A 21439-nucleotide genomic window follows, 5' to 3' on the forward strand; every position below is an offset into this window, starting at 1 on the left:
CCCATTTGAAATTATTGGTTGAGTTTTATTCTGGACTAGAGATGAAATTGCTATTCAAATATCATATTTAAAAGATGTATTATTTCTCCAGTGGGAGCGACCAACCATTTATCAATGCTTCTGAAGTCCCCCCAAATTTATCCAAATATCTGATAAGTTCTGAAATGTATTGGGCAGTATAAGATCATCATGAATCAATTGTCCTCAATACATACATGAAAGATGCAATCTGTGCTGATAACACCGATTAGAAGTACTTAGTAGCTGCGAGATTGAATAATTGGGATTCAATGATCAAGTGATTAACTTGCTCAAAACATTTTCACTCTGACTTAAGGATACATACATACTGGCAGCAAATTTGTTTATCAATTCCCACCTCCACCCACATCCCCACCACCTAATCCTCATTCACACAGTTTGTTACTGACTGACTAGCTAGCAGCTGATACAAGCCAAGAAAGATCTTTGAGGGGGATTTATTCCCATAAAACCTAGGAATTAATGTAAATATCAACAATTAAATTTATGCAGCAGGCAATTGAATTATATACATGTGCTTATCATCTCTGGTTACCCAATTTATTCCATGACAAAGGGAACTGCCTTTTCCTATTTTAACAAGTGTGTAAATGGTATAATTATAGCTCCCAAAATGACTGCAAATAAATATCATTCTGTTTCCTTTATGCACTAGTACTGGTATATTATTTAAAGTGTTTGATTTACATAGGCACAAACTAAAAATTTAATCACTATGTATTTCAGCTGTTATAATATTACTACTGAACCACACTAGTGATCTTTTAATTATTCCCCTTTCTTCATATACCCAGACACCATGCTAGATACTTGTGTTGTTATTTTTTCAAAAATATACCACATATAACTTGCTGTGTTAAATGTTATTTTAGGTATAAGTCAATGTACATGATTTCAAGCAGCATCCAAATAAAGACAAACTCCTTAAACCTCAAATTCAAGATCTACTCTCCTACCTATTTTTTAGTACTATTTCCAAAATATGCCCTTAGATGAATTTATCATTCTAGTCATATAGTTTATCCACTGACACTGAAAATATTTTGTGAATCTTCACTATGTTTTCTTAGTAGCCCTTTATAACCACAGAGAATGCCTTCCCTAATTTGTTCTATCCATTTAAATTTTAACCTTTTCAATCTATCTTCTTTATCTATTGCCTTCAAAAAACTATTACTCCTTCCTTTAAGCTTAAATATTAATTTCTCCCTACAAAGCTTATTTGGCAATCCATATCTATTACTAATGTATAATAATCAAAACAGAAATGTATTGTCTTTATTTTGTGTTAAGCACTTTCATAAATTATCTTACTAATCCTCCACACAGTGCTATGAGGAGCATATTATTAGTACTGTTACTACCACTAAATCTATTTTATAGATAAAGAAACAGAGCTTTAGAAAAATCAAGGAACATATCCAAGATTAAATGACTAGTAAATAGCAAAGCCAGGATTGAAGCCTAGGATTGTCTCGTACTAAGTTCTATGCTCTTTAATCTTCATTTTTGTTATTTCAAGCTGCACTTAGTACTTCCCTTGTTTTTTACCTTCTCTCTATCTGGAGTACACTTCCTTCTTAATATGGATATATGTGAGTATCCTATACATTCTGGTAAGTATACAAGTATCTACAACACAAAGATATATACTTCTATCTGGTAAGTAGTGAAATGAAATTGTGGAGATTGTGACAAAGCTAGGGAGCTATAGCAAAACTAAATTGTGGACAGAAAGCACATTTAATTAGCAATGATGTTTACACAGAGCAATCATGTAGAATGAGATACAAAGGTGAGTTTCAAGATCATGGTTTAGCCAGATACCCTCATTGGGAAACGGACTAAGCTTTCATATGGTCTAACCAATGAACAAGAAGTAAATAATTTCTAATGAGTTAACTGACAAAGTGAGGCAGTATGTGCTATATACCTGACTCAACAAATATGGGAGCATAGGAAGGAAGATCTGTGACATGATTTGGAGGCAAGAAAGGAGAGGAGGGAAAAACAGAGTGTCTCCATACCGTATATAAGCTTCTCCTCCTATGCTTAGAGCTCCTGAAAATGTTACTTAAGAGGCAGAGATTCTCGAGTGGGAATAAAAATGAAAATATCTAATTCCTGACACACTGAGAAAACTCACTGCTGAGGAAGACCAGCTACATGTATCATACTGAGAAATGATCTTCCTAGTAGAATCTGATTTGGTGGAAATGTTTTAGGAAGTGTTTAGCATACTGATTGACTCCAGCCTAATAGCCATGGTAAAAGTTGGAAAAGAGCTAATTATCTGGCAGTATGCATCAATAGTCTTAATAACTTTTTTCTTAATTGATTCAACTACAATAATATAATAATAACACAGTATTATTTATTAAACTCATATTCTATGCCAAAAACAGGGTGGTATTTTCTCATTTAATCTTCACAAAATTTCCTGAAGTAGATACTATTATTATTCCCACTTTACAGATGAAGCAATTCAGTTTCAAATAATGTGTCCAATGTAGCACAATTAGTAAGTGGCCAAACAAGGAAAGCTTGTTTTAAAAAGCTGGTCTCAGAAATCTATACCATACTATCGATCTCATGATGTAGGTCTGCACTGCTACATACACCATTAGTGAAAAAATGAAAGATAAAATTGTGGTAAATTAGCCTAGTACAACTAAGTGTGGCCATTTGAATCACCATAATGGCTTGTCATTACCTTACAATCATAATATTAAAGATCTTGCATCATATAAAAATATCTGCTGAAGGTGAATATTCATATATCAGCAAATATATATTTCCTTCTGGTTTCTTAGCATTTCAGTGATTCCACCTTCTGGGGCCAGTGAGTTTATTTAGATGTCCAAAGGTCATTTTAGTCTACCTTTAGCCAAGCCCTTGATGGCAGCACTTTCAGTCACTGTAACACAAGACAAAGAAGCAGCATTTCAACTTGATAGTCTTTCATAATTCCCATTTGTCATCATATGTGTGCTTATTTGTCACTCGGTGACCTGGAACTCTGATTTTAAAGTCTACACTAAATGTTATTTCTAGTTATTTTATTTTAAAATTTCACTCAAGAAATCAAGGTTTGCTTAGAAAGACAGGAAATTTTGGTGATTAAAAGTGTGAGCTTTAAAAATCCACAAACCTGGGTTCTACTTTAGTCTGATTTAGTGTTTACCAGCTATGTGGCAAATAATTAAAGTGTTAGTTTTCTCAAAGATAAAATTATATACCTTGTAAGGTTGTTGCAAGGATTATCTGAAATACTCCATAAAAGTGTTAACTTAGACTTAATTTAGTGCAAGTACATAGCAATTACTTATTAAAAAACAGCTGCTATTATTATTCACCTTTTTCATCCCCATTATCACCATCAGGATTATGACTGGCTGTACTATTAAGTATACTTCTTAATCTCATCTAGTGCTGTAATCAAGCCAATCCATGTATTATATTTTTCAAGTTACATTTAGCAATGTAAACAACAAAATGTTAGGTCCTATATTTAACAATAACAACATCATCTTAAAACCTATATTTTAATTTTTTAATGCTGCACACTTTTAGCATACAAATAATCTTAATTAAATCAGCATTTTCCAAGAGTAACAAACTCATATACAAGTTTGTTCCCTGCTCTAGGAACTGTAGAGGGGGTGGAAATGTCCTGGAATTTTGATGTGAAATTCCAGACTTCCTTTGGACTTAACAGACTCTCCCTATTCAGCCTCTCACTGTAGCTTTTCTCAGTTTCTAGGACTCAGGTGACTAAATGAAAAACCCCATGTTTCCTTTGAGCTCTAGATGAGCTTGTGCTCATAAAGACAAGTCTTGCCATTTAAAAAAATGTTTCATATAAAAACCTGTATCATCCTGAAAGGTCTAAATTAGGTTGCTATATGTTATCCATTCTTATTGCCCCCTTCATTGCACTTAGTATTATGAATAAGCATCAAAATGTTAGGCCTTATATTTAACAATAACAATATTATTTGTCATACTATACTTTTTATGTTACAGCTTCTTTGGACAAATGTTTAGCAATTTCATAAGTTAAATATACATCTTCTCTATGAATCAATGACCTCATTCCTAGGTATTTATTGAAGAAAAATAAAAATATTTATCACAGAAAACCTAGCACATGAATATTCATTGCTTTCAAAATAACTGAGATGTCTAGAAACAGAATAATGGATAAATAAACTGTAGTATATTCATACAACTGACTATTATTCAGTAACTAATGGTAACTAAATGTAAGTACCCAACAAAATTGATACACTCAACAAGGTGATACTCTTACAATCTAGACTCATATTACAAACTGTTAATATAACCCTCCACTTGGATATATAATTGGCATCTCAAAATCTCAAAACTAACTGGCCAAATTAATTTCTTTCCCAAATCCTCTTCTACTTTTCTTCCCAATCCCAGTAAGTTATGTTATTATCCACCAATTCTCTCATCCAAAATTTTAGAAAAGGTCACCAAATCCTCTCTTTAATTTCCCCTTCATTTCCAATCCATAAGCAAGTCCTGTCAAGTCTACACCCAGAATATATTCCAAGACCATCTATGTCTATAGCCTCTACTAAAGTAACACTGTCCAGACAAATAACATTATCACATGCATTATTACAAGCATCTCCTTAATGATTTTTCCACTTTGCCTCCAGAACCACACTATCCAAATCCACTCCATTCCACCCACAGCAGCCAAATGACTGTTTCATATGTAAACTGTTCAAAGTACTCCCTTACTTTTGGGGGGGAAAAAAAGCTGATAGATATTTAAAATATGGAATTCTCCCTTTCACATTCAAGCAAAGAATTAATGGAACCTCCAAAAATGATTTGATTGTTTCTTTGAAATACCAATTTTTACTAAAAAATGTGTTGTAGAATAGTACTAAAATTTAATGCAAAGTTGTTTCACCAGAAATCTTACTTTTTATGAATATCAAGCTCATATTAGTTAGGTTGTTTATTTTTAGTGCAAAATTTATTAAGATATTCCTTGAAATAAGAGGAAAAGTTTAATTTTAAAATTGCATCCTTTGGCATACAGCAAAGTAGTTAAATATGCAGGGAAGTCCATTGGCTCTGGCATGAAAATATTAAATTTGCTCAAAAGGTTACAAAGAGAGGAAAAAAAGATGGCAGTGAAGTAGAAGGACATGAAGTGCATCTCTCTCCACAGGTGCATCAGGGATACATCAAAAGATGCAATAATTCCCACATAAAACTGGCTGAACACTAGCACAAGATCTTGGACACCAGAAAGGACTACAAAGATCCCAATGTAACTGGGTAGGACAGGGGAGGGGAAAAAAAAGAAGAAAGAGGAGGAGAAGAAAGGAAAAGGATGGGTCCTGACACCCTGGGGCAGTGGGAACTGAAACAGAGGAGAGATTGCCGAATTCAGAGAAACCCTCCTTACCTGATGGGGAAAACACCTCTTCAACAGCGAGTTTGATTTCATCCAAAGAGGATGAAATGGCCAGTCTGTGGCCAGTGGGAAACAGCAAGAAACACATAGAAGGACTGTACCATGGCTCTGCGTATCCTGGACTGAGAAGGGAGTTCACAGCTGTACAGGGCATCTGGGAGCTGGAATGTGGGAACCAGAGAACTGGTTCAGAGTGAGAAGCTGAAGTGTTTATCCATAAATGAATGCATTTAGAAGATATGATATATACATATATACACAAAGAATGGGATATTATTCAGTCTGAAAAAAAAGGAAATCCTGCCATTTGTGACAAAAGAAATGAATTTTAAGGACATTATGCTAAGTGAAATAAGCCAAACATACAAAGACAAATATTGTATGATTCCACTTATATGTGTAATCTAAAATAGTCAAACTCATGAAGAAGAGAGTAGAATGTTGCTGACAAGGAGTCAGGGGGAGGAAAAATACAGAGATTTTGCTAAAAGGGTACAAAGTTTTCTGGTATGCATGATGAGTAAATCTTAGAGACCTAATGTGCAGCATAGTGACTATAGACAACAACACTGTGTTGTATACTTGAACTTTGCTGGGAGAATAGATATTAAGTGTTCTTACCACATACACACAAAAATCTAACTATGTGAGGTGCTGGATATGTTTTTTTTAAGAACTTTTATTAAGATATAATTGACATACAATAAACTGCATTATTTAAGGTGTACAATTTGTTTTTTTTTTTTTCTTATTAGTAATGTATATATGGCAATCCCAAACTCCCAGTTCATCCCACCCCAACTGTCCCCCTGTGGCTTTCCCCACTTGGTGTCCATATGTTTGTTCTCTACATCTCTGTCTCTATTTCTGCCTTGCAAACCAGTTGATCTGTCCCATTTTTCTATATTCTGCATATATGCATTAATATACAATATTTTTTTCTCTTTCTGACTTACTTCACCCTGTATGACAGTCTCTAGGTCCATCCATGTCTCTACAAATATCCCAATTTCATTCATTTTTATGGCTGAGTAATATTCCATTGTATATATATATACCACATCTTCTTTATCCATTCATCTGTCAATGGACATTTAGATTGCTTCCATGTCCTGGCTATTGTAAATAGTGCTTCAGTGAACATAGGGGTGCATGTGTCTTTTGGAATTATGGTGTTCTCTGGGTATATGCCCAGTAGTGGGATTGCTGGGTCATATGGTAGTTCTATTTTTAGTTTTTGAAGGAACCTCCATACTGTTGTCCATAGTGGCTGTATCAATTTACATTCCCACCAACAGTGCAAGAGGGTTCCCTTTTCTCCACACCCTCTCCAGCATTTACTGTATGTAGATTTTCTGATGATGCCCATTCTAACTGGTGTGAGGTGATAACTCATTGTAGTTTTGATTTGCATTTCTCTAATAATTAATGATTTGAGCAGCTTTTCATGTGCCTCTTGGCCATCTGTATGTCTTCTTTGGAGAAATGCCTGTTTAGGTCTCCTGCCCATTTTTGGATTGGCTTGTTTGTTTTTTTTAATATTGAGCTGCATGAACTGTTTATATATTTTGGAGATTAATCCTTTGTCAATTGTGTTATTTGCAAATATTTTCTCCCATTCTGAGGGTTGTCTTTTCATCTTGCTTATAGTTTCCTTTGCTGTGCAGAAGCTTTGAAATTTCATTAGATCCCACTTATTTATTTTTGTTTTTAATTCCATTATTCTAGGAGGTGGATCAAAAAAGATATGCCTGTGATTTATGTCAGAGTGTTCTTCTTATGTTTTTCTCTAAGAGTTTTTTAGTGTCTCACCTTACATTTAGGTCTTTAATCCATTTGGAGTTTATTTTTGTGTATGGTGTTAGGGAGTATTTTAATTTCATTCTTTTACATGTAGCTGTCCAGTTTTCTCAACACCACTTATTGAAGAGGCTGCCTTTTCTCCATTGTATATCCTTGCCTCCTTTGTCCTAGATTAGTTGACCATAGTTTATACCTGGGCTTTCTATCCTGTTCCATTGTGCCAGTACCATGTGCTTGATTACTGTAGCTTTGTAGTATAGTCTGAATTCAGGGAGTCTGATTCCTCCAGCTCTGTTTTTTTCCCTCAAGATTGCCTTGGCTATTCTCAGTCTTTTGTGTGTCCACACATATTTTAAGATTTTTTGTTCTAGTTCTGTGAAAAAATGCCATTGGTAATTTGATAGGGATTACATTGAATCCATAGGTTGCTTTGGGTAGTATAGTCATTTTCACAATGTTGATTTTTCCAATCCAAGAACATGGCATATCTCTCCATCTGTTTGTGTCGTCTTTGATTTATTTCATTAGTGTCATATATTTTTCTGAGTACAGGTCTTTTACCTCCTTAGTTCAATTTATTCCCAGGTATTTTATTATTTTTGTTGCAATGGTGAATGGGATTGTTTCCTTAATGTCTCTTTCTGATCTTTCATTGTTAGTGTATAGAAATGCAAGAGATTTCTGTGTGTTAATTTTGTATCCTGCAATTTTACCAAATTCATTGATGAGCTCAAGTAGTTTTCTGGTGGCATCTTTAGGATTTCCTCTGTATAGTATCATGTCATCTGCAAACAGTGACAGTTTTACTTCTTTTCCAATTTGGATTCCTTTTATTTCTTTTTCTTCTCTGATTGCTGTGGCAAAGACTTCCAAAATTATGTTGAATATTAGTGGTGAGAGTGGACATCCTTGTCTTGTTCCTGATCTTAGAGGGAATACTTTCAGTTTTTCACCATTGAGAATGATATTTGCTGTGATTTTGTCATATATGGCCTTTATTATGTTGAGGTAGGTTCCCTCTATGTCCACCTTCTGGAGGGTCTTTTATCATAAATGGGTGTTGAATTTTATCAAAAGCTTTTTCTGCAACTATTGAGATGATCATGTTATTTTTATCCTTCAATTTGTTAATATGGTGTATCACTTTGATTGATTTGCATATATTGAAGAATCCTTGCATTCCAGGGATAAACCCCACTTGATCATAATGTAGGATCCTTTTAATGTATTGTTGGATTCTGTTTGCTAGTATTTTATTGAGGATGGATATGTTAATTAGCTTGATTGTGGTGATTATTTCACAATGTGTACATATATCAAAACATCAAGATGTATAACTAAATATAAACAAATTTTACTTGTAAATTATACATCAATAAAGCTGGAACAAAAATAATACCACATCCCAGGTAGAATGACAGAGACTACTGCTGCCCTCACAGACCTAATTCAGGATTCTGAGGTGGTAGTCCTGTCTTATTCTCATTTAATTCATGAGTTTTGTCCTTAAAAAAAAAACAAACAAACAACTGGATCCTAGAAGATTGGAGTATATTAGTATAAAGTTAAGAAAGAAATAGCCCTAATTATAACTGCTCTGCCAAACATGGTATTTTTTTCTAAAGTAGACTGAAAAGGTATGGGGTACATGGTATGTGCCCATTGAGTAGTGAATGCATTCTTTTTTGCCCCTATCAAGATAGATTAGAAACATTACCCATTCATGTGTGATCAACAACAATATACTTTTATGCTCTTGACTCATTTTTTTTATCCTACTCTGTCTTTATAGGTTTCATCCATGCTCATTATTCTTGAATCTGAGAATATTTTAGGTTTTCCTGACTTCAGTCCTAAATAGTGCTAAATAATTTGGTTTTAATTGGTTTCTTTGGTTCTTTTCTTCTCTGAACATCTTGACTACCCTAAATTCAAAAATGGCTTTTTTTAGCCATTTCTAGCTGAACCAGACCTGACCCTCACATGGGGTATCCAGACATACAGAAAGATATCAAACTTTAACTTTTACCAGCTGATTTAGAAGGCCCTTCATGATTTGTCCTCTGTGTTCCCTTTCTCAAATCACCTGTTCCCTCTCCCTTATCTCAAAATGACCCTTCTTCTTCCTTCAGTGATCCAACCACAGTGGCCTTGTCTCAGTAGTTAAATGCACCACAGAACACCAGCAAGTGGGCAATATGTTGTCGAAGGCATCCCCCCTTAATTTGTTTTAAACACATTTGACATTGTGTTAACAGTATAATTTTTATTTCAAAAGTTATATCATCTTGAATATTTCAGGACATACTGAGGGATATAGTTATCTCTTCCAGATTTAAATATCTGGAAGACATAAAATTTTTCAATAATAATACATTGTTGCTTATTGAAAAAGCAAATATTCATTTCTTACCATTGGGTCCATTGAAGGTATGTGCATTCCAGCCACTATAGAGTTTCTGAAGTCTTCACTGAAAACAAAGCTGTGGAAACTCTGAGATATGAAAGAGGTTGTAGACTCATTTTCTTCAATCAGATTTCTATATATCTGTGTTTGAGGTCGAGCTAGGCCTTTCAGTATTACATAAAATCCATCATTTCCAATCACTGAAAGAAAGCAAAACCAAACAAGATATACTGTAGACATTATTTCCCAGACTCTTTGACATAAATATGACTACAATACATATTACAATTGCTTCACTTCTAGCAGATTCCTTTTAGTTTATTCAATGACAGTGACTTTAATGTGGTACTTAGGCATCACAAATAATTTAGTCAAATAACAAAAATAACAAAGACACATCTATACATTTAGAATACTATTTTTGACAGTTATTTATGGTGATAAATCCTCTTACGCAACTGAGAAATTCTAGGAAAGAACCATGGTGCCATATCAAGATTAACTGGCTTAAGACAGCATGAGAAAAATAGGGCACGAAAAGTCCTCGAACTTTTTAAAATGTCACTCTTCAACAACAACAAAAATGCCATTCTTTCTATTTTATATAAGTAACAATATATACCTACTATTAATTTTCATTATCTTTGCTCTGGACAGAATGATGACCACTCATAGAACTGAGTAAAAAATGTAGTATGAAAAGGAAATTGATTATTACTGGGGAAAAGAGTTTTTCCAGTACATCTCCTACTCCATATTGTAACTCTCCACAATCTGTCATCTAATCCCACTAACTAAAGTTTGGCTATGTGACTGTAGGCCTGGCAGGTTTATTTCACTTTGAGTGAAATGTAAATCTGTTTTAGTTCTTCTGAAGCCTGTCATTTTGGAGAAGAAGATTGTGGGAACTGGATAGAGTTTCTCCATTTCTCAGGATTGGAGCAAATCATTAAAGTGCTGTGAGAAAAATCTCTTCTTGCAATTTGCTTATTAACTTGATGTAAGTAGAAAATTTACAAATTGATTTTAATGGACAGTTGTGTTTCTTTTTATGCCCTATGACATGCCAACTTCTTGCCTTCTCTGCTTTTTTCTTAACTGAGTCCTTATTAGTAGGGCCTCTTTTGGTTACCATCTGTACATCGTGACTATAGGAGAGTGATTTTTTTCAGTCTTTTCTAAAGCAAGTGTTGTGTTTGTTTGGATGTCTGGGCTTAAAATAGACTCTTCCTGGGTAGTACAATATCACTTCTTATAAAATTTTTAATCTGTGTGGCAAGGGCACTGCAGAAACATTCCTTTTTAATAACTATCATGTGAACTGTATGAGAACTACATTGTAGTATATATACTGTGTAGGGAACAGATAGTAACAGTCTATAAGACTAGTAACGGTTTTGAACAATTACATAGAGAAGAAAAGAAGTTGAGGAAAGGATGTATTCTAAGATATACATTTATATTCTGGTTTTTTTTAAATAAAGTAACTGACACTTCTTAGTACAGAATAAGAGCTATGGAAAGAAATCCATTATGTGAAATGATTTTATTGCAAGGGTTGCTAGTTACCTACCCAATATGAATTCTCTACTTTTCCTTTAGTAACAGATCACAATTTTATGGGGTGTTGTATGTGTCAGTTTAAAAACTGAATTTCCCACACACTCTTACTTGTGTGGCCATATGACATCATTCTGATCAATAAAACATTGATTGGATTTTTGCTTTCCAAAGATGCACACCATCCCTTCTCCCTTACTACCTAGAACAGGGATAGGGTATTGGAGCTGAAGCAAGCATCTTGCAACCAAGGAAAACACATGGAGACTCTCAGAGGTCTCACGTCACATCTTTAATCCACCTGTCTTGTGACTTCTTATTATGTAACATAAATACATCTGAAAATTTTTATAAACTAGTGTCCTCTAGTTCTCTATTACTCACAGCTGAACATAATTTGTGTGTGGATATTGTTGGAATTTCATTTAACTCTATCCATAAAATATGTTCACCTTACTGATGAATATAACTCTTCAGTTCCTCTAGAGAAAATCTTCCTTTTAATTCAGGCTTGGCCCAGTGACAGCAAATTTGACTAAATAATTTCTGCTTACAATGAATTAATTTTCACATTTACATTATAAAAGTATCTATGATATTAAGGAGGTCCTTAAGGAATTTAAGCCATATAGGGCACTTGAGATCCATAGAAAATATTTTTGGTTAGAAAATATGTTGTCAAAATTTAAATTAAACTTATTTAAAAAAACAGTCAAATAAAGCTATTCTGGAAGCTGCTAATTCCATTTATATTAAAGATGATAACTGTATTTGAAATGGCAAAGGGGGCTGTATTTGAAAAGAATTTTTTTAATATTAGATAGATAATATTTTTCTTTTCTTACTGCAGTATAGATGTATAATATTATATAAGTTTCAGATGTATAACATAGTGACTCACAGTTTTTAAGGTTATATTCTATTTCTAGTTACTATAAAATATTGGTTATGTTCCCTGTGTTGTACTATACATATCCTTGTAGCTTATTTATTTTATACAAAGTAGTTTGTACCTCTTAATCCCCTAACATTATCTTATCTTATCCCTCTACCCTTTCCTCTCCCCACTGGTAACCACTAGTTTGCTCTCTATATCTGTAAGCCTGTTTCTTTTTGTTATATTCACTACTTTATTTTTTAGATTCCACATATTAAGTGATATCATATATTTGTCTTTCCCATTCTGACTTATTTCACTTAGCATAATACCCTCCAAGCCCATCCATGTTGTTGCAAATGGCAAAATATGATTTTTTATAGTTGCATAGTATTCCATTGAATATATATACACACATCTTCATTATTCATTCATCTGTAGATGGACACCTAGGTTACTTTCATATCTTGGCAATTATAAATAATGCTGCTATGAACACTGGGTACAGTGTTCAAATTAGTGTTTTCAGATCTGTGTTTTTGTCTTTGTGTTTTTGGATAAATACTAAGAAGTGGAAGTTTTATACTAGTGGGTTTTATACTAGTTTTTTGAGGACCCTCCATACTTTTTTCCATAGCGGCTGCACAGTATTGCATTGTTACTAACAATGTACAAAGGTTCCATGTTCTCCACACCCTTGCCAACATTTGTTATTTCTGGTCTTTTCAATGATTGCCATTCTAACAGGTGAGAGGTGGTAACTCTGTGGTTTTAATTCACAGTTTAATGACAATTAATGATGTTGCGCATCTTTTCCTGTGCCTGTTGGCCATCTATATGTCTTCTTTGGAAAAATATCTCTTCAGCTCTTTTGCTCATTTTTTAATTGAGTTGTTTGTTTGTTTGTTTTTTGATGTTGAGTTGTATGAGCTATTTAAATAATTTGGATATTAACTCCATATATATAAAAGTCATATTGTTTGCAAAATTTTCTCCCATTCAGTAGGTTGCCTTTTGTTTTGTCAATGATTTCCTTTGCAGTGCAAATTTTAATTAGGCTCCATTTGTTTATATTTGCTTTTATTTCCTTTGCTTTAGGAGACAGATTAAAAAAAATATTGCTACAATTTATATCAAAAAGTGTTCTGCTTATGTTCGCTTCTAAGAGTTTTATGGTTTCCAGTCTTACACTTCCTTTACATTTAAATGGATTACTGTGTATTTGATTGTATTTTCTTTTCAAAATAAGGTACTGTAGATGGATCAAGTGCTGGTTTAGGAGGCCTGGATTTAGTCTAATTGCTGCATTCATTATGTAATCTTGGGAGAGTCACATATTCCAAGGTTCAACTTCCAATTCAAAAATTGTCATGCTAGGTCAAATTGTCTACATGTATTAAATTTTTTCTTTTGTCAACTATTCAGTGAATATAATACATTTTTATGTTGTTGGAATTACTATTAAAGAGCTTATGTTATGTGAACCATGACAGAAAATAAAGTTTATACAGACTAAGAAATGTTAAGTTTTAGTATTCTAAAAATATTTTTAGCATTAAAAATATTTTTTTTAAAAAATGAGGAGCTGTGGTATTTTTGAGATATATCCTAATAAAAAGTAAGAGTAAAATGAAGTAAAATGAAACAAATTGAAGAGAAATAACACTGTAAGACTTTGCAGACTTCAAGAAAACAGTAAAGATGACATACATATATTAAAGGATAAAACACCCATATCAATCATATCATAGAAATATTTTAATGTTAATATACAGGTAGATATTAATAGATTTTTTTATCTGCGATCTAATTCCTGATTAGCCATTAAATTGGATTCTCTTGAAAGTTAATCCTTTTAGCTTTCTGAGCTTTAGGTTACCAATCATAAAAATACCCTCTGCCCAGGCCATAAAATCCAATGGAAAACTCTTGAGATAATTTTAATTAAGTAAACTATATCTATCTCTATATATCTATATAGCATATAGAGATTATCATATGTAATATATATAATATATTTTATTATAGTAATATAAGTAATCTTTATATCTTAATATAGTAATCATGTTTTAGTACCATTTTCACTTAAACTAGAAATATGTATGTGTGTTATTCAGTATTTAAAATCAAAAAATTGTTGTCCTTGTTAATATTTTATTGTTTAAGAAAACAATGCATGAGGGGCTGAGTGAGTAATGGTAAGTTTAGGAAGCTGCCTTAAATAATGAAGCTCCAAAGAATCTATGGCCAGAAAAGAGACCAGAAGGTACAAACATCTGTGTGGAATTGCAGGAAAGAAACCAAAGCCTCAGCAGCAGATTGAAAGTCTGCAGCCTGATGATAAGGGGTTACTAGTGGGAATACTCTAAATAACAGCAGAGGAAAGCAAATGCACACATGAATAAAGAAAATGCAAAAAGAAAGACACCTGGTTGGGCTTGTTTTTCAAGTTAGATGAACAGATTTACAAAGGTCAGATATTTAATGAGTTGACTGCTTTGATAGTGAAACAGATGTGAGCTGTCAGAATTAGATGTCTTAAAAACTCAAGAGAAGGATTGCAGCACAGGTAGATGTAAACTTAGAGAATTCCAACATTTTTTAACATGTTTGAAAATATGCACTATTGAAATATGAGTTGCAAAGCCTTATTTAATATAAATGATCAAATTAAATTTGGTATTTGTCAAGGATTGAAAGTTCATATTTAAATAGTTAATCACACGTTGTTAAGATACCTTGAGAATATGTTTGCTTTTATTTTAGTTTTAAAATCTTTTTGAAAAAATAAATACAAATGCTAACATAAATATACATTCATTGAAGAAAGTTCAACACAAGTATATGTAGAAGAAAGAGTTAACTGCTCCCCTTCACTGTTGCTCAATTCCTCTCCCCTGCAAGAAGGTAAAAATTTTTTAAAATATGTATTTTTGGAGCATCCTTCTAGATCTACTTCTATGTAGTTTCTACACTGTACTTTTTATGTATATATATATGCACCTGTAATTTCAGGTTTTATATTATAATTATTATCACATCATTTATATAATTCTGCAATTGTTCTGTTTTTATTTATTGTCCTTAATAAGTTTGTAAGTCAACATATATAAATCTACCTCATTATTTTTAACCCCTGACTACAATTCCATAGAACAATGTATCACAATGTATTCTATCTTCTATTAACAGATATTTAGGTTTCTTTCATGTTTTTTGCCATAATGAGTATAATTTCAGAGATTTATGATAGGACAAATTAATTTTTTAATTACTATCCCCAAGCTAGTGGCAAAACAATGTTGAATGTTTGTTCTTTCTTCCCTTTCAAAATCATTTATCCTCTGAAAAACTCATATGATTTAATTTTCACTGCTTGATGTTGGATTAAACAAAACTAATTATGAGAGAGGACTGTTGGGGAAAACCCAAAAAATATGCAAATATTTTCATGTTCTCCAAAATTCCAGTTTGATTTTAAATGTCACAATCCTGATGAACAATTTTATTAAAACAATGGCATAATGGATGGAGAATAATTTAGCATTAAGGCTAAAGTCTGTTTCAGTTAGAATGGGCATCATCAGAAAATCTACATGCAAGAAATGCTGGAGAGGGTGTGGAGAAAAGGAAACCCTCTTGCACTGTTGGTGGGAATGAAAATTGATACAGCAACTATGGAAAACAGTACAGAGGTTCCTTAAAAAACTAAAAATGGAATTACCATATGACCCAGCAATCCCACTATTGGGCATATACCCAGAGAAAACCATAATTCAAAAAGACATGCACCCCAATGTTCAATGCAGCATTATTTACAATAGCCAGGTTATTAAAGCAAACTACATGTCCATCAACAGATGAATGGATAAAGAAGAAGTGGTACAGGGTTTCCTAGGTGGTGCAGTGGTTAAGAATCCACCTGCCAATGCAGGGGACACGGGTTTGATCCCCATTCCAGGAAGATCCCACATGCTGTGGAGCAACAAAGCCCGTGCGCCACAGCTATTGAGGCTGCACTTTAGAGCCCGTGAGCCACAACTATTGAGCCCATGTGCTGCAACTACTGAAGCCCATGTGCCTAGAGCCCATAATCCACAAGAGAATCCACGGCAATGAAGAGCCTGCACACCACAGCGAGAGTAGCCCCCACTCACCGCAATGAGAGAAAGCCTGCGCACAGCAAAAAAAGACCCAACACGGCTAATAAAATAAATACATAAATAAATAAATTTATTTAAAAAAAAGAAGAAGAAGTAGTACATATATACAATGGAATATTACTCAGCCATAAAAAGGAACGAAATTGGGATATTTGTAGAGACATGAATGGACCTAGAGACTGTCATACAGAGTGAAGTAAGTCAGAAAGAGAGAAACAAATATTGTATATTAATGCATATGTGCAGAATCTAGAAAAATGAAACAGATCAACTGGTTTGCAAGGCAGAAACAGACACAGATATAGAGAACAAACACATGGACACCAAGTGGGGAAAGCACGTGGTGGGAGTTGGGGTGGGATGAACTGGGAGAATGGGATTGCCATATATACATTACTAATAAGAAAAATAATATCAAATTGTACACTTTAAACATATGCAGTTTATTGTATGTTGATTATATCTCAATAAAAGTCCTTTAAAAAAAAGGCTAAAGTGTGCCTGAATTTCAGTTCTAATCAGGAATACTCCACATGATATTTTGTGCCTTAAGGTCCTCATCTGTAGAGAATAATAATTATAATAATGTCTACTTTTATTTGATACTATGAGGAATAAGGGATAGTCCTCACACAAAGAATGTATCAAATAAATTTACTTCCCCTTTTCTAACTAATAGGTACTCAGTAAATGCAAAAGAGGTATATGTGTGTGTGACTCTGCATGTGTGTTTATTTGTACGCCACCCCCCAAAAAATTAACATACAAAATACTTCTATTAATGTATCAAATAAATCCTTGGTAAAGGGACTAGAAATTAAAATTGAGAAACTAAACTAAAATCTGCCTGAGTTGTTTTCTCAGTATCTGGATCAGTATCTGGATCAAATAATCGCTTTGACCACTTGCTGTCTTAACTGTGAAAACCAATGCTAGATCATTATTAAACGTGCATACCAATGAGTAGTTTCCAAAGTGTGGTGCCCAGACTAGCAGCAACCCCTGGAATGTTATTGGAAATGCAAATTAGGCTCCATCCCAAATCTACTAAACCCGAAACCTTAGGGATTGAACACAGCAACAATCTCAGTGAGTCCTCTGGGGCATTCTGATCCATGCTCACAGTGAAGAAGCACCACTGCCTATCTTTAAAACAAAAATAATAAAATGTGAAATGTTATTTGTTTCAATAATTATAACATACAAATGAAATCCATCCAAAGAGTACATTTTAACATGTCGAGTGAAATTATGAATATTATAATGAGAGAGAACTCAAAACAGGGATACGCATTTTGTCTTGCCAAATTTTCCTCCAGATTAGCGTGTTACCTGTGCTGCCTTTTATCCAGGTTTCAGAAATGACATTCTTACTAAGTATTTTCAGATGCTCATCAATTAACTGAGAGGTTAAATCTGGAATCGTTCTCAGCATCTTCCATACAACGTTGTGTTCAGATGGCATCCTGTGAATGGGCCTTAAACAAAAATAGATTGCAAATTGAGAGACTACAACATAAACACACAAAAAAAAAAAACCAAAAATTCCTCAATTTTTGAGCTTCCAAATTTGTATTTCCTTTTTTTTAAGAATTGCTAAGGATAAGTGATGATGTTCTCTTTTGTCTTAGTAATCTTTAAAATTTGTTCTTCCAAAATAAAGTGGCACTTCCATGAAACTTTAAACTTTAGGATATTACATAGTGCCTTTACCTTCTTTTTATAGAAAACTCAGTGCTTCAATTTTAAGAAGATAGCTCTCATTATTAGTCATTATAATAATAAAGACATCTTTTAGACAGTAAAATAATTGATGTCTTATCCACTATGTATTCTTGATTTTTAACTACTATTAAAGTTAGAGCAAATGAATCTATAATTTAACATTTGAGAATATAAATTTTGAGTGAAAAGATGCATATATAATTTTAAATAAAACATAATTATCCTATGATGGATGATATTTATTTACTTTTAATCATTAAATTCACTATTTGATAAATATAATACCATAATCAAGATACAAAATTCCTGTTGATTCTAAGTTTTCAAGGGACTAACCCAGATGCCATATCATTGCTAAATATTTTTTAAAAATCTATTGTGAAAAATCAGTTTAGCAGCAGAAAGGGAATTCAGAGTATTCACATATATGTAGGTTTGCTAGAAATAGTCCCAGTTTAGATGTGATATCCTGTTGGCCCACCAGTTATGCATGTGTTATGTGTGCATGTTTACTGGATGACATTATAAATTACTTCTGTGTTTTTTTTTCTTTTTGGTATTGTTGTGTGTTGTAGCAAAAAAAAAAGTTGGAAAAGAATGGCACGGGCCGCCGCATCCACAGCTACCGAGGTCACCTTTGGCTCTTCCGAGATGTTGGGACATCTGATGGGCTTCTAGTTAACCAAACTGAGCTGTTTGTGCCATCTCTCAATGTTGATGTACAGCCTATTTTTGCCAACGTTACACTGCCAGTGTATACCCTTAAAGAGCTGTGCCTCCAAGTTGTGCAAAGCCTAGGCAGGCCTAAAGATTAGAGGAGACTGGACATCGTGAGATCCCTTTATGAAGATCTGGAAGACCACCCCAATGTGTGGAAGGATCTGGAGTGGTTGACACAGGGGCATATTGAAAATCAGTGGATGGCAGAGCAGACGGAAGATTTTAATTGAAATTTACACTCCTGTGTCTCAGCTTTTGACAGTCCTGACAAGTCTTGATGTAGATCTAGAACTGGTCACTTTTTCTCAGCTTCAAGGTGTCTCATTTTTGGAGTAAAAATGCTCCACTGCTTAAAACAAAGTTAACTGACCTCACTACGAGGCCTTGTGATCTTTAAGGGCAAATATCACAAAATGTAATTTAATGCCTGTCCCTTCTAGAAGTATTTATCAAGGGAAAGTCATTGTGTTTTTGCCTCCAAGCGAGTCATGAAAGTTTCTGTGTAAGGACTTTTGTGTTAAGTAATTCAGTAAGAATTATAGCTTATTCTTGAGTGGTAAGAAGCAGTGGCATCTGCTTTTCATTGCTGTTTGTGGTTGGTGATGTGCGCACCTTCCGCTCTGAGAGACCAAGATGTCCTTGGGGCAGGGACAAATCTGTCTGCTCTTTGAGACCCCAGTACCTCACACATTATGAGCCTTCCATCAGTGTTTGTTTTTGGTAGAAAGTGTTCAGAGGTTTTGACCCTTTTTTTTTTTTAGGGGGTTTGATAGTGGGGACCTTAAAGTATATACAGTAAACAAATGTTTTAAAGGGAATCATTTTTATAGAAAGCAGCTTTTATAATTTTCTAAATTGTGGCTTTTCTCAGTCCGGTGTTGTCACAGGGCTGTTTTATTTCCATTTCTAAGCCAGGATTAGCTTTCTACTGTTCTTGTGATGATAGCTTTTTTGAAACTTGCTATCTGCACAGAAGATAGGAGAAAATAGCTGTCCCCTTGTTTAATCATAGCATTAAAGAGCTACTCCTGTACTATAAATAGATTTTTGCCACGTGTGGGTATTTCTGTTCCTTTTTGTAAATCCATGGCATTTCTGTTTGATTCAGCAATTTTTCATCAAGCAGGATCTGATGACACTTTGCACCTGGCTGGAGGAAAGGACAAAGCCCTCCAGCTTCTGGAAGTTACTGCTAACACACCATGGATTCAGAGAGTACCTGGAATGTTTTCTAATTTTATACATGCACAGATCCTTTCCTATAGGCTGGACTTAAATTCATTAACTCAAATTCAATACTTCTATCTGGCATCCTTTTTTGGTACCTAATCATTAAAAATAATAAAATCCCCAGTAGAGAAAGTGTTGGAAGAGACAGAAAAATAAAAGGAAGAGAAAAGATCCAAGTAGGTACACTACTTAAATACAACCACTAACTTAATATTTTGGAACTTTCAGCCTTTTTTTGGCTTAGATTTAGGTAGTTGAGATCATACTGAATATATAGTTTTGTATTCAACTTTCACATCTAACTTTATAACTTAAATATTTTTCCATGGTATTATAAGCTCTTCATAGACATGAGTGCAGCCTCCCTTTTATAAATAATGGGGTATTTCTTGGCATCTCTGTTAGTTCCTTCTGCTAACTTTTGAGCACAATTCCTGTGCTCTGATATCAGAGTGAAGTGAATGAATCAAATGCCTTACAGTTTTCCCACCTAATCTTATTCTCCTCTTTCAACATTCAACAAATAAGTGGGCCTTTTTTTTTTTTTTTTTTCCTTTAGTTGTGGTAGTCATTCAGTGACACAGCTCTAATTTTTTTATCTAATTTTTTTGTTGAATTGTTGTACAGGGAAGAAGAAATGCTGGTATAGAAGGCAGCCATATGATTTCAAAAATGGGATAGGATGGAAGATTTAAGGAAGCCTGATGGTGCTGGATTAGTTCAATGTTGGTTTTATCATTTTTGTAAGCTTTGTGTCAAAATGAGATTTCATGTTCCTGTTAAAACTTGCAGTTTGAGTGCTGTGTTTTTTATGTTGTCCAAGGAAAATTGAAAATCTGTAGCATGTATGTACTCATTTGAAATCTTATGAATGTATTAAATGTATTGCTCTTAAGAAAAAAAAAGTGTGTATTTCAGATGTAGTAACAAAAAATTAGTATTCAGAAATGGCATGGTATTATAACCAAATCCTAAAATAAATGTCATCGATTTAGCAAACAAGCAGGGGATGACAAGGAAATAATATCACACATTTTTTAAATGGACATACATTTTTAGTGGCAAAACATTTAATATATTAGTTGCCTACAATAATTTGGAAGGTAGACCAAGTATCTCAGAAACCTGCTACTTAACAGAAAATAGTTGGAAAAGGCCAGAAAGTTATTGGGTTTTATTTGCTCAACATTAGTTGTTTGTAGCAATGTATTATTAGCTGGATAAAACTGACCAGTTATCAAGCATAAATGAAAAGGAATAGAGAAGATCCAGAAACGTGGGGCATGATTTTAAAAGCTATGTCGTTAGATTAAATAGTCACTTTTACCAGTATGGATGGGTAAACTAATGCTTTTCATCAAATTGGGAAGTTTCAGCTATTCCTTCTTCAAATATCCTCTGTCCCTTTTCTCTCTTCTCTCCTTCTAGGATGCCCATTGTGTTGATTCTGG

At 33.7% G+C, this 21439-nt stretch overlaps 1 protein-coding gene across 1 annotated transcript in view; it reads right to left on the reverse strand.

Moving 5' to 3' along the window:
- Window positions 1-21439, reverse strand: part of CNBD1 (cyclic nucleotide binding domain containing 1) — a 417888-nt gene that overhangs the window by 100184 nt on the left and 296265 nt on the right. Inside the window, 2 exon segments of the mRNA XM_057736982.1 lie at window positions 9720-9913; window positions 17646-17791. Coding sequence (XP_057592965.1) covers window positions 9720-9913; window positions 17646-17791 — 340 coding nt within the window.

The sequence above is a fragment of the Hippopotamus amphibius genome, chromosome 5 (genome assembly GCF_030028045.1).
Source record: "Hippopotamus amphibius kiboko isolate mHipAmp2 chromosome 5, mHipAmp2.hap2, whole genome shotgun sequence".
Lineage (NCBI taxonomy): Eukaryota > Metazoa > Chordata > Mammalia > Artiodactyla > Hippopotamidae > Hippopotamus > Hippopotamus amphibius.